Source organism: Pempheris klunzingeri, chromosome 12 (genome assembly GCF_042242105.1).
Source record: "Pempheris klunzingeri isolate RE-2024b chromosome 12, fPemKlu1.hap1, whole genome shotgun sequence".
NCBI lineage: Eukaryota > Metazoa > Chordata > Actinopteri > Acropomatiformes > Pempheridae > Pempheris > Pempheris klunzingeri.
The window spans coordinates 20,231,540-20,244,622 of NC_092023.1; the positions used below are offsets into that span (position 1 = coordinate 20,231,540).

The following is a 13,083-nucleotide window of genomic DNA, read 5'->3' on the forward strand; positions in this document are numbered from 1 at the left end:
CCCCCCCCCACCGCGCCCCACGCTTGACTGAGACCCAACAGGGCATTTGCATGAGAGGGATAATCTGGCCAACCAACTCTGGCCCTGCCAGAATCCCAAATCTCACTTCCCCTTTCAGCCAGCTGACTGAAATACTCCTTCAAGAATCAGACTTTACCACTTCCAATAATGTTTTTGTCAGTATCCAACAAGATGTTAGGACTTCTTTGTATTTTACATGATTGTTCTCCATTAATAGAAGGAAATAAAACAATAATTACTGCAAACTTTGTGAATTTAGTTATTGTTTTAAGTCGTGGTTCTCAACATTTGGGGCCAACAACACAGTTCACTGCACAATTAAATATCACATTTAATTGCCTCTCTTGGCTTCCCTTCACATGACTGGATGTCTATTTAGGAATGCAAGTTGATCACTGTAAAAAAAAAACTTAATAAATGAGCGAATGGGCCACTCTGTATAACTGAATTTGCATCAAGTATAGGGTCTTTACCCAGTGATGGAAATGAACTAAAAACAGTCACTCAGTGACCGCATTCTCAATTTTGAGATACTTGTATGTATTTTTTACTTTGTACTGTATTTTTATTTTATGCCGCTTTATATTCTGATTGCACCACATTAGGAGAGTGATGTAATTTTTACTTCACTACATGTAATTAACAGCGTTAGCTCATAATTACTTTTCAGATTTTCAGTTGATTTTACATTAAATACATTCCATTAGTTTATACTAGATTAAAAATGTGTGTCTACTTGTCATGTTTCAGATGTCTGAGTTGCTCCACGAAGACACATTTCCCCTCTTAACTTCTTAGACAGTTTCATTTGAACTGTTTAAGGATAAAAGAAGTAATTCTTCCAAAGTTTGACCAAAAAAGAAAAGATTAGAGAAAAGTCCAGCAAATGGATGGAAATATTTGATCCAGAATTATTTTCTTTGAATTTTGTTTCAACCTCATTAATCATCTCACAACCCCCCAGATTTGTCTTGAACTTGGAACTACTACCTAACCTAACCATACTGTACTGTTTGTACAACAGTAAAATGCTACTTATTCACAAATGCACCAGTTAGGCAGAAAAAGCCTAAGTAAAATGTAATACTATAATACTCATTTTACTGCAAATGAACTAAAGAGGAAAAGAAGAGCAAAATAAGATTTTAATAATCCTTAAAATTTCAGTCATGATTAGTTCGGAGACACCCGTGGTCACTGGTGGTAACAAGTTCAGCGTAAAGCTACCGAAAACAAGCGACTACTTTATCAGTAAGGCATCAGAGGAGCAACAGGTGTTTCTGTTTACAGTGCAGCCAAACAAACTCATGCTGTTTTAATAATTATTCTAAACACAATCTGATTTCATGCTTCATACGGCTTGAGAAGAGTTCTGAAATAAAACAAATGTACACACTGGATTAAATTCTGCATTGTTTCCTATGAATCCCATGTGCTTGTGAAGGCAGCCTAAGTACAGTGCAGAAATGGCGGACCCTGCCATCAACAATGATACAACTGTATAGAGAAGTAACTACAGAATAGAAATGCATTGAATAATTGCTGAAAAATGCAAACCATAAATAATATAAAAAAACAGGGTTTGATTGGATGAAAATCTTAAGGATTATAACTTTAAGTACATTTTTAAAAATACCACAATTTCCCTTATAAATTCTGAATACAGGACTTTTATTTGTAACGCAGTAATGGAACATAAGGCAGATTAAAAAAATGACACCATCTCAAAGGTCACCATCTCAGTTTCAAAAGTCAGGATTCCAAATGTGAAAAACAACAATTTAGTCTTGAGTGTTTTTGACTGCTGCTGCACAGCCACTCTCAAATTGAGCTACATGCTTACACCATATGGCACCGTTTTCAGTCCATACTCTATGGATCCCACCAGCACCAGAGGAATTCTGTGCATCTGTCCTGGTCCAGCTGTGAGGAGCCCCGGTGTTCGGCAATGCCCGAGGGGGGGTTGTGTGACTACTTTCACTGCTGGCTAATTCAACAAAGTTTCAATACAGTGGCCAACCACACACGTCTGAAATATTTATCAGGGACTTGACAAAAAGATGAAAAATAAATGAGTCTTTTTTAATGGTCTTCCAGATTTTCAGAGATTGTTTCATTAAAGTTACATGAGAATTTCATTTCATGTGTGTACAATCTATAATGGTCCTCTTCACCAGCACAGTATATGTATGACCAGTGAGGCATTCAGCTCAAAAAACATCACTTGGCGATGGGTTCACCAAGTTTCTGCTTGTGTGGAGGAGAGCAAGTGGCAGCTGAGAAATTAGTTTGAAATGTATACATGTACACCAGCTCTGTGGATCAGGGTCAGAGCTGAAGTTAAAATCATGGAGCTCATGCTTGTTGTCTAACAAAAGGGATGTATTGCCGTAAGAGATTTTCCTGTTGAGTCCACTACTGTCTTAATCACCAACAGGAAGGGAGGCAGAGCAAAGGCAAAGTTTGCAGGGTTTTTTTTCAACACAAGACCCAGGATACTTTCTGAGTTACCCAACTTCCGCTGATACGATTAGCACATTCAGCCTCAGGAACATTTCAGGACAATGAAACTAAAGGCAAAATGTTATAGAGATGTGCAAATAAAACTCTAAACAAAGTGATCGCACTGCCCTCTGTGGATTAGATGGAGAGAAGGATCAAGTGGGGAAATGTGGCAACACACTGAAGGTAAACTCACTATACCATGTTTCAATCCTGAGGCATAAACAAGTATATATGGGGGCAAAATATAATTTTATTAGGAAAAGATACAATGAATTGCATTGCCAAAAACAAATTTAAAAAATGACAAGTCTTTATGATAAAGGTGAGATTAACTCCAGTTAAGGTTCATGCTCAAAGTATCACTATAAAGATGCTAATTGCTATAAAGGAATTTTAACAGAGATCACTGCTTCATCTGGAACTTTGTTCATCTGCACAACACAGAACCTAATACTCACACGAAACCAAAGAGCTACAGTAAAATAAAAAAATATCAGTCTGGACATTATAATCTACTGAAAATAATTTCAATGCGTAATGCAAACTGCTGGGAACGATATGCAGAGAAATATCTCTCTCCAGAAAAGCCCTCCATTCTCTCACCACAAAGATTACTGAGGATAAGGAGAACTACAGCACTGATATGGCTTTTCAGACATTTTCAAACACTATATTAACTATTGTTTCAGCTGACAGGTTTATACTGTTGCTCCACATGTAGTTACAACAGCCTGCAAGTGAAGACTCGTGTTAATAGATCAGGCTGGTTGTAAAGACATGGACTATTTAATTAAAATAACCCGGTGGATACACATGGGGTAGACAAAATAACAGCAACACCTGTTCGATGCATACATATGTACAAAACTCTCTTTGTGAAGCTTATTATTTTTCAAGCTTTCTGATGAGACTGCCACAGAGTGGTGGATCCAATTGTTAGTTTTTAGATAAGAGTCCAGAGCGCTCTTGCACTTTTGTCCTTCCACTACACGTTTTGTGTGCAAAGAAAATATTTAACGTCCATAAATTTCGCAAATTTTCTCTTAATATCTCATCCATAACTTTAACAGAGGAAGAAGACAATCAAGATGAGGAGTGAAGGTTTAAGATTTAACGTCCACATCCAAAAGTCTTATTCCACTCTTCATACAGCTCCAAGTCTTTTGATGAGACACTGGGTCGTACTGTCCTCAGGGCCTCCTGGAAGTCACAGTAGAGGATTGGACGCACCTCATCAGCAGTGATAGTGGCGATGTCACTGAGCTGGATGCTACGGATGGGCCCCAGTGCTGCCTCTCGACACAGCTGAGTCATATCAGCCCCTGAGAAGCCCTCGGAGGCTGTTACCACGCTCTCCAGCTCATGCTCTCTCAGCTGGTTCTTCTCTCGAGCCATGAGGTTAGTTACTATCTGCAATCGGGCGGTTGCTTCAGGCAGGGGGATGTAGAGCCTCTTTGCCAGGCGTCGTCGGGCAGCCTCGTCTATCTCTTGAGGCCGGTTTGTGGCACCCACCACCAGGATGCGGTCCTCAGCTGCCGTTGCTGCCCCATCCAGCTGAACTAAGAACTCTGTCTTTATCCTACGTGATGAGTCGTGCTCCCCGTCTGTCCGTTGGGACAACAAAGAGTCAATTTCATCAATGAAAATGACAGCAGGCTGGTGGCAGCGGGCGATGGCAAACAGGGCTCGCACCATTTTTTCTCCCTCACCCACCCACTTGGATGTGAGCGATGAAGCACTGATGCTGAAGAAGGTGGCACCTGACTGGCAAGCAATGCATTTTCCTATCAGAGTTTTTCCCGTCCCTGGGGGTCCAAACAACAGGATGCCTTTGGGTGGACCGCGGAGGCCAGTAAAGATGTCAGGTCGCAGCATAGGCCAAACCACGATCTCCTTTATGGTGGTCTTGGCAAACTCCAGGCCTGCTATGTCATCCCAGGCAACAGGAGGACCGTGATCCATGATCTCACTCATGATCAGCTCGATTATCTTTGGCTCAAAGTTTTTCAGACGCTCATCCACAATCTGGGGTTCTTGACCGGAATTACGGCTTGTGCCACCTTCTTCATCCTCCTGTCGTGGAATAGGTGACACAAATTTAGAAAATGTACCTCGAGGCCTGTTAGCACCCAGAGATTTTTTCACAGTTGCTGCCATCCCAGTGGCCTGACCTCTCTGAGGCTGATGGGAATGTTTTTTCTGCTGGTCAACAATGAACTGCTCGCGTGCCGTTTTGAAGCTGCTTCCAGCTCGTGGGTCGGTGCCTGCTTGTTGCCCTCTGCCACTGTCTCCTCCATCTGGGGGGTAAAAATTCTTCCGCTTAGATGGGTTGGAGGTGGGGAAGAAGGAGGACTGATGGTTCTGTGTGCCCCCTGCATGGCTGGAGTTTGCCTGTGGAAGTACTGAAGGATGACTAAAAGCAGACTGTGGTCGAGCTGGAGGTCGGGAGAATGAGCTTGGATTATTTGATATACCTTCAGAGCCTCTAGGCCTTTCTGACACATTAGTAACAGGATTACTGACACCGTTGTTAACCACTGTTTTAGGCTGTGGTGATCCTTTAGGTTTGAACAATACAGCCTCTGATCTGACACCGGTGAAGGGAGCAGATACCCTGTTCTCTTGCCCCACAGATATGTTAACATCTCCTGGTTCCACCAGGGGGCCTCTTCCCCCTGTCCCAGCCTGAATCACCCTCTGCACAGAGGGCAGCTCCAGCACGCTCTCCATGGTCAGGGAAGACTCCCATTTGTCACTGTAGTTCCTCTGACTGCGGGCCAGATGCAGCGCGCTCTCTGCATAGTTGTTAAGCCCCGTGCGGGGGTCATCCGAGTCCAGCACTGAGGCGTAGCGCTCCGAGTAGGTCCTGAGCAGGCTGGCCATGCCGGCCTGAGAGAGCTGGGAGCTTGCCCATGCATACTGAATGGAGAGGATATGGGCCCGGTAGGCATCGGCCGTCTGTTCAGGTGTACAGTTGCCAGATGAAATGTCAAAGGACCTCCTCTGCCATTCATCCAGGTGTGCGCCACTCATGCCTGGCCTGCTCCAGTCTAGTGAAGGAGAGAAGACAAAGGTTATTAAAAATACATGGCCTGAGTAAAAGCCAAGGCACACATCACCCCTGACCCATACACACAGAAAAGGTACTGCTCATTTCACTACACTCTGTGTTATAAGTATAGGCACATGGCACAGGGAGCCACTGATTTAACATTTCACTTTGATCAAGTTCAGGGACTACATGGAAAAAAAATAAATAAAGATTTTAGTCTATCATCTATCAACCCTCATTAGGACTAAGCGGTTTAGGAAATAAATGAATGTATGTACGGTATGTACGGGTCACGGGCAGGGACATGCGGGGTCAAACGCGCTAGCTACTGCAAAACTCCAGCAAGTGAAGTGGCCTAGTTAGCCTTCCAATTTATATTTACTAAAGAGATATTCTGGGATAGGGAGTAGGACAGGAAGGGATATATTCGACTCCATTCAGTGCAAGTCATCATAGTAAGGTAATGACCACAAAAATACTCCCAATTACTCACTTGTGAGTTGGTTACATTACTGTTGTGTGAAGGTACCCCAGGTCCAGAGCCACAGAGAACAATCCTGTTTTCACAGGATGAGTAGTAGACTATGGTTGGAACTGTGGTTTGGTGGAGCACCCCTTTATCTGCACTCATCTGGGCTAGCATGTAATTTGGTCATTGCGCCGATGGCCTGAAGTTGAGTCAGTGGAAAGGGAGTTATTTGCAGGGTGTAAACCTCCATGATGCACAGTGTCAACATGGACACAAACCGTAACACAACAGGCCACAACGCCGAGGAAGAGGAACGTACCTTACTATTAGCGATACCTTCGTGTGATAATATAACAAAGTGTAAATAGGTGCCACACTACGAACACAAGTTTTATAAGGTTACCTTCTTGAAAGCTGCGGGACTGAAACCAGACGTGTAAATACTCCCGCCTCCTGTTTCTTCTTCAACAAAACGACTTCCTGTCGCGTTCCAATTCGTTTCTGAACTGAAATTTGTCTGAGCGTCGCTTTCACCAAATGCAGAAACCCAGCCAGAGCAGAGCTAACGGTATTAAATAACGTTATTTAAATAGACAAACTGTAGATTTAAATCATTTATCATTTATCATTTATTAAGATCATTTATTTGAATGTATCGGAACGGGACCCCTAACTTGTCACAACCAGGGAGTGCTCCATTTATCCCCCAGGTTCGCCCAACGTGCTGCCCAGTAACTGCTGATGTGTCACCAAGCCGTTCAGCCAACTTACACCTAAAGCTTCTTGATTAGTGACGACTGATTAGAAGCTACGAAACAGCCTAGACTAACAGCCCTTTTTGAATTTCAAAACTTATTTTGGCAACTATGGTTTCAGTAGTAGGGCTCTGACTGCACGTATCCATGGCTGCTTACTTTTAGTGAAGCCTAAGACGCCATCTTGTGGCCGAACGAACGCAAAACAAGTTTGATTAGATTGTCGCTTTGTCGCGTTGCATTCTGGAACATGTAGTACCATGGTTGCCGAAATTCGACCGGGTACTAGATTCCGATGTAAATGATTTATAAATAAATTATACTCATACGTACGTTGCTTTCAAACTTATATCCATTTACTTTTTTATGTTTAAAAAACTGGTGAATATCATTTACCCGCGATGTCAATGACCGTGTAAACTACACTAACCACACACCGTGAAGCTTTTTGTTTATGCCGTCGACAGTGGATGACAGCGGTTGCGGAGCTTGGGAGACTAATGCGTACGCCGCCGATGGGAATATAAGCTGCGTTTGTGACATTGTGTAGCTAACTAGCTAGTTAGTTGATATTTCGCATCATTCATCATTGAAGCCTTTTCCTCCTCCGAAGGAAACAGGGAAAGTTCCCCGCAGAGCTGTTTACAGGGGTCGCTGTCCGTTAGCTTAATAGCTAAACCAGAGACGGGATGTGAATTAATGCAGACGGGACCAGCCCCAGGAGCCGGTAGCAGCAGTCAGTCCCACCCTAGTCTGGGGTTACTGAAGGTACCCTGTCTGCTGAGCAACATCAAACTGCTATCCCTCACATCTAATGATGTTTTAGTTAAACACATGTTAGCGTCAGACTTCTGAATTGGAGCCTCAGAGGAATAGTGTGAGTTAAGTGTGGACTGACTCATCATTATGGCACGGAGCGATGAGATAACCCCGAAAAGCCTGTCTGCTGCAGAGCCAACCAGATAGCCTCACAACCAGCCAGACAACTACGTTACTTTCACGTTAAAGCGTTTCCGTTATAGGCTATTCTTCCCCTCGTGGCATTATGAGTTCCCCGATGTACACATTTGTCACCCGTGATGACAACAGCACTGTATATGCAGACGTTTCCAAAATCCTCATCTCGACTGGACAATGGAAGAGGCTGAAAAGAGACAATCCCAGGTTCAATTTAATGCTTGGTGAACGGAACAGACTGCCCTTTGGACGTTTAGGTAAATCAGGTTTTTTATTTTTAAATTTTATTACTTCATATGATGCTGACAGCAGACAGAGAGTGAGTGAGTGAGTGAGTGAGTGAGTGAGTGAGTGAGTGAGTGAGTGTGTGTGTGTGTGTGCGCTATATTTGGTGTACACTCACTCAGAATGACACAGCTGCTGCGACTGTGCAGGGCTGCTTGCCCCAGCATCATGTGGAAACACTGAGTCTCATTTAAAGGCTGTGGGTGCACATATGTGGTTATTCAATGCATTTTAAAATGGCCCCACTTGGACTCCACAGGTCATGAGCCAGGACTGGTGCAGCTGGTGAATTACTACAGAGGAGCAGACAAGCTTTGCAGGAAGGCATCTCTGGTCAAGTGTGTGCCTTTCTTTTTTCATGAAAAATCTATATGTTTTTCTTTGCCATTGTTCATGTCACTAATGTACTTCTCTGCTACTGAATTATTCAGATGGATGTTACATTAGCTGACCCTTTCCCTTCTTTACACTAGGCTAATAAAGACCAGCCCAGAGCTGTCCGACTCCTGTAACTGGTTCCCAGAATCCTACATCATCTATCCGACCAACCTCAACACCCCTGTTGCTCCAGCTACGAATGGCATTAGCCATCTGAAAAACAATCCCAAGACAGATGAGCGGGAAGTTTTCTTGGCCTCTTATCACTCTAAAAAAGAATGTGGGGAGGGCACAGTGTGGATAGCCAAGTCTTCTGCTGGAGCAAAAGGTAAAATCTATAATCCATGTTTCATTGTTTTGAATATAAAGAATAAGTAAGGCTTAGTAAGTATATTAACTTGAATCAAAAAGTTTGCAAACTCTCTCTGAGCTGTTTTGAAAAGTTTTGCCCTGCTTCAGGCAACCTTTTTTCCTCAATAAATCACATTTTATTTAATGTACTGCCTTGTTTCCAGGTTTAAAGGTTTGAAGATGTGGAAGATGGCATCAGTGGGCAGCTTAACATATTTACTTGTATTGCAACAGGTGCTGGTATTTTAATATCCCATGATGCTAATCAGCTGCTGGAGTACATTGATAATCAGGGACAGGTTCATGTTATTCAGAAGTACCTGGAGAAACCTCTGCTTCTGGAGCCGGGACATCGGAAGTTTGACATCAGGCAAGTCTTTTGTCTATGTTAAAACCACAGATAATGTGCTAGTCTGTGTGGACTTTGTGACTTAGGCTCTTACATGTTCTGTTATGCCATTTCTAGGAGCTGGGTGCTGGTGGATCATCAGTACAACATCTATTTATACCGAGAGGGCGTGCTGCGGACTTCCTCAGAGCCCTACAACAGCTCTGACCTCCAGGACATGACCAGCCACCTGACCAACCACTGCATCCAGAAGGAGCACTCCCAGAACTACGGACGATACGAGGAGGGGAATGAGATGTTCTTTGACGAGTTCAGGCTGTACCTGCTGAACACCCACAATGTCGCCCTGGAGACCACCATATTACCTCAGATCAAGCAGATCATAAAGTAGGCCCCTCTTGTTTTTGCTGCTGCTGTTTGTACTTTGGGTCTCATCTAATGGAGACCACAGCTTAGATTTCACATATCACAGTTAAAGTTGAAATACATCATGTGTTTTTATATTCATATTATATCTGTCTGATACTGTATCCCATCCCAAACACAAACACTAGCATATTTGTGTGGCTGGAGACAAACTCCACACTATTGAAGAATGCTGACTGAGTTGTTAAGTCAAATCTGTCCTAGTTGACAGTGCAGATAAATAGCGTATTGTGTTCAAGATACTTGGTTGGTCAGTAATATTTTACTCCCCCAGGTAGCTTGATGCGAACAGGAGAGACGAGATGAGATGAGATTTTGAAGACAAATGTGAAAGCCAATGATTTCAGCTTGTAAATAAGTGAGATCTCTATTACTCCCTAGCATCAAAGTCAAATATCTTTGTGGAACCTTGACAGGATTGTTGACTAAAACAAAAACACCACCAACACCAACACATAAGCCCTAGTGCCAGAGGCTTTGGCTTTCACATACACATTTTTTAGCCACGCTGGTAACATGGTTCTAAGGATGACTCTGTCTGTCAGTCGGTCGGCCAGTCGAACGGAGGATGAAACCTACTGACTTAGATGATCCCCTGACTTCTTTTAACACCACGATCAGGTTGGCATTTGTGGTTCAGGGTGAAACATAAGGATCACCATGGAATTAATATAGTAATAAACTACAGTCTGTACTTGGAACACTAACAACATTCCCATCAGCCTCAGTTGTACTTTGTATTGAGTGCTAAATAGAAAATGTTGGCATGCAGGTACATCATACTAACATGGTAAACATTAGGGATGATTTTTCAAATATCTGTTTTTACAAACCAATTTTACCAATCAGTAGCAGATTTAATCGAGACGCTGAGATGGAGCCAGGTCGGTGTAAAAATGTGGGGGCAAACAGTCTCTGACCTTTCGTTGTTTGGGTAGCCTGAGTCTCATTTCATCCAGCCCATCTTCCCATGACTGGACATTAGCTATAAGCAGCCTTAAGTACAAGCTGTGTTAGCTTTAGCTCTGATCCTGGCTCTCTCTCCTCTCCTCTCAGGGGAGATCGGGCGCTTGGTTGATGGGAGTAATAATCTTTGAGTAGTTCACTGTTACTGTTGAATAGTATTTTTGCTTGAAATGCACATCCCTAGCAAACATCATACCTGCTAAACATCAACACGCTATTTGAGCATGTACACATCAAAGTCACTGCAATATGAGGGACAATGAAGTTGTTCATGTCGGTCATCTGACTTTTTATTTATCGCTTAGTTTGACATGCACGTTGGATTTCCTCTCCTCTACCTCTGCCCCCCTCACGTGTTACTATTGTGAACTTATCTCTTTGATGTCTGTCAAATACCACCTGCCATCACTGAAAGGAGAAGGTGGGCAGGAGGCATTTCTTGCTGTGCATTTCCTTTTCCAATGGTAGTATAGGTCTGTAAAGGTCAGCCAGTGTGTAGGATTCCGTGGCATCTTTCGTTGAGGTTGCAGATTGTAATCAGATGAATACCCCTTTGTCTCACCCTTCCCTTTCCACATGTGTAGGAGAAGCTACGGTGGCCAATGAGGATTCACACTCCCTTGCTTTTTCCTCTGCTAGATAATAGCCATGATTCTCCATTTGTCAAAACTTGGGCTCTCAAACTTTTCACAACACAAAATAGTATTCCTCCTCTGTCTACATCTTAAAACCGGTGCATTCGTTCCACCAAATTCAAGCAACCACTTTAATGTAAAAAGGCAAAAGGCCCTTTTTGTATATTCTGGGCTGTGATGCAAGATGATGGACACCGTGGAGGGAAAAGGACCTGCTCGTCATGTTTATATAATGGGCTCCTTCTAAGCCAATGAAAACACAATGATCCTTAGATTCAAATGATTATACACTACTGAAAACATAATTCAGCTAATAGATTCCCTTAAGTGCTACAGAATACACCTTTAATGCCTTAAATATTCCTAATGAATTGTATCTGGTGTTGCACCTGACATGGAGTTATTTAGGTGTTTGTTGTTAACAGCCAGATTATTGGAAATGATTTTGTTGACTGGATTCACAGGAGCTGTCTGACATGTATTGAGCCGACAATCAGCACCAAGCACCTGTCCTACCAGAGCTTCCAGCTCTTTGGATTTGATTTCATGGTGGACGAGAGCTTCAAAGTGTGGCTCATTGAGATCAATGGAGCTCCAGCCTGTGCACAGTCAGTAACATTCAGCTCATCATTCATGTTAGAAGTATTTCTTTTGGAGCAACCCAGTCAGTTTTATTTGTCTTTTACCACTATTCTTTCATGTGCTCTGTCTCCTATTCACATCTGTTCCTTCAGTCTGCAATCTGCTTTTTTGTGTTCTGTTTATAATATGTAGAAAACAATCTATTTCTCTGATCATCTACAAATGTTAGAAATGTTGGATTGTTTGTCTGTTGTCTATTTTTCCATTTAGAGTCAAAGTCAGAAATAGGAGGGCTTTGTAAAAGTTGAATTCAGTTCATGGACTTTTATTTTTGGTCCTAAATACCACATCAGTCACGGCTAGCTGTGGGTTGTGAGTGTTTCCCACAGACTTAATTTAATATATATAATGTTTCTTATTCACTTCCTCGCCAGGAAACTATACCCAGAGCTATGTCAAGGCATCGTGGATGTGGCCATTTCCAGTGTCTTCACCCTGAACAGCGGCGGGGACTCCTCATCTGCATCCTCTTCACCTTACTCTTCCTCCCCATCCTCCACGTTCACCACCAACTCCTGCTCCTCTCCCAAACTGAGAGGGCCTCTTCACGTGGGCCCTTTCACACGACTGTAAGCACACACAAAAATCTTCCCTTCGTCCCCTCCGTACTAGAACCTTCGTCCTTGCTCTGTCCTCACTCCTAAACTCTACCCGAGAAGTAGCACATTGCCAGCAAGCCGAGCCTTTAATTGTACCATGATCAACACGCCATGAGGGAACCTGTCTTTCTATGGGTAGCACTGAACTGTAAAAATGATCTGCTTTCCTGATTATGCGTATTATAGATCTAACGATGGCTGTTAACAGATCAGCAAAACATTTTGGGAGTTTCTGAATGAGGACAGACCTCCCTCCTTCTCAGTTCCACCAGTTTCTCCCCAAGCAGATTAATGGAGGTCTGACGGATGCAGACGCTCCTACTGAGACTATAGTGCCTTACATTTCCAGCCGCGCTCCCTTAAAAAGACTGCCAGTTCGCTTGCTCTGTTACTGTGACTTGTACTTGTTCTATAAGCCTTTGCACTGTTGCTCAATGAAGTCCATGCGGTCATGATTAGTCCACAAGAATTAGCTTAAAACAGATCTTAGTGGATTTGTGTAATTTAAATGCTATTTTTCTCATCAGACACTTTTGTCTTTTGTTATCTATATTTTTTTATTGCTGCTTGTCTGCAGCTGTCTGTTCTTATTAGTTGCAATGAGGAATGCTAACAATGATCAAGAGGCTACACAGATATGTTTAAACTTAAAAAGACTAATATACTAACCCAATGTGTCTGATGAGCCAAACA

At 42.8% G+C, this 13,083-nt stretch overlaps 2 protein-coding genes across 2 annotated transcripts; one reads left to right on the forward strand and one right to left on the reverse strand.

Moving 5' to 3' along the window:
- Positions 1 to 2,827: 2,827 nt before the first annotated feature.
- On the reverse strand, positions 2,828 to 6,501 carry fignl1 (fidgetin-like 1). Its single transcript, XM_070841105.1, has 2 exons — positions 6,451 to 6,501; positions 2,828 to 5,576 (listed from the first exon to the last, which is right to left on the reverse strand). Exon 2 carries the CDS (start codon positions 5,557 to 5,559, stop codon positions 3,637 to 3,639), a length of 1,923 nt encoding a protein of 640 aa, XP_070697206.1. The 5' UTR covers positions 5,560 to 5,576; positions 6,451 to 6,501; the 3' UTR covers positions 2,828 to 3,636.
- An 806-nt stretch (positions 6,502 to 7,307) lies between these two features.
- On the forward strand, positions 7,308 to 12,867 carry ttl (tubulin tyrosine ligase). Its single transcript, XM_070841122.1, has 7 exons — positions 7,308 to 8,016; positions 8,304 to 8,382; positions 8,518 to 8,750; positions 9,008 to 9,143; positions 9,240 to 9,509; positions 11,614 to 11,757; positions 12,166 to 12,867. Exons 1-7 carry the CDS (start codon positions 7,848 to 7,850, stop codon positions 12,362 to 12,364), a joined length of 1,230 nt encoding a protein of 409 aa, XP_070697223.1. The 5' UTR covers positions 7,308 to 7,847; the 3' UTR covers positions 12,365 to 12,867.
- Positions 12,868 to 13,083: the final 216 nt, after the last annotated feature.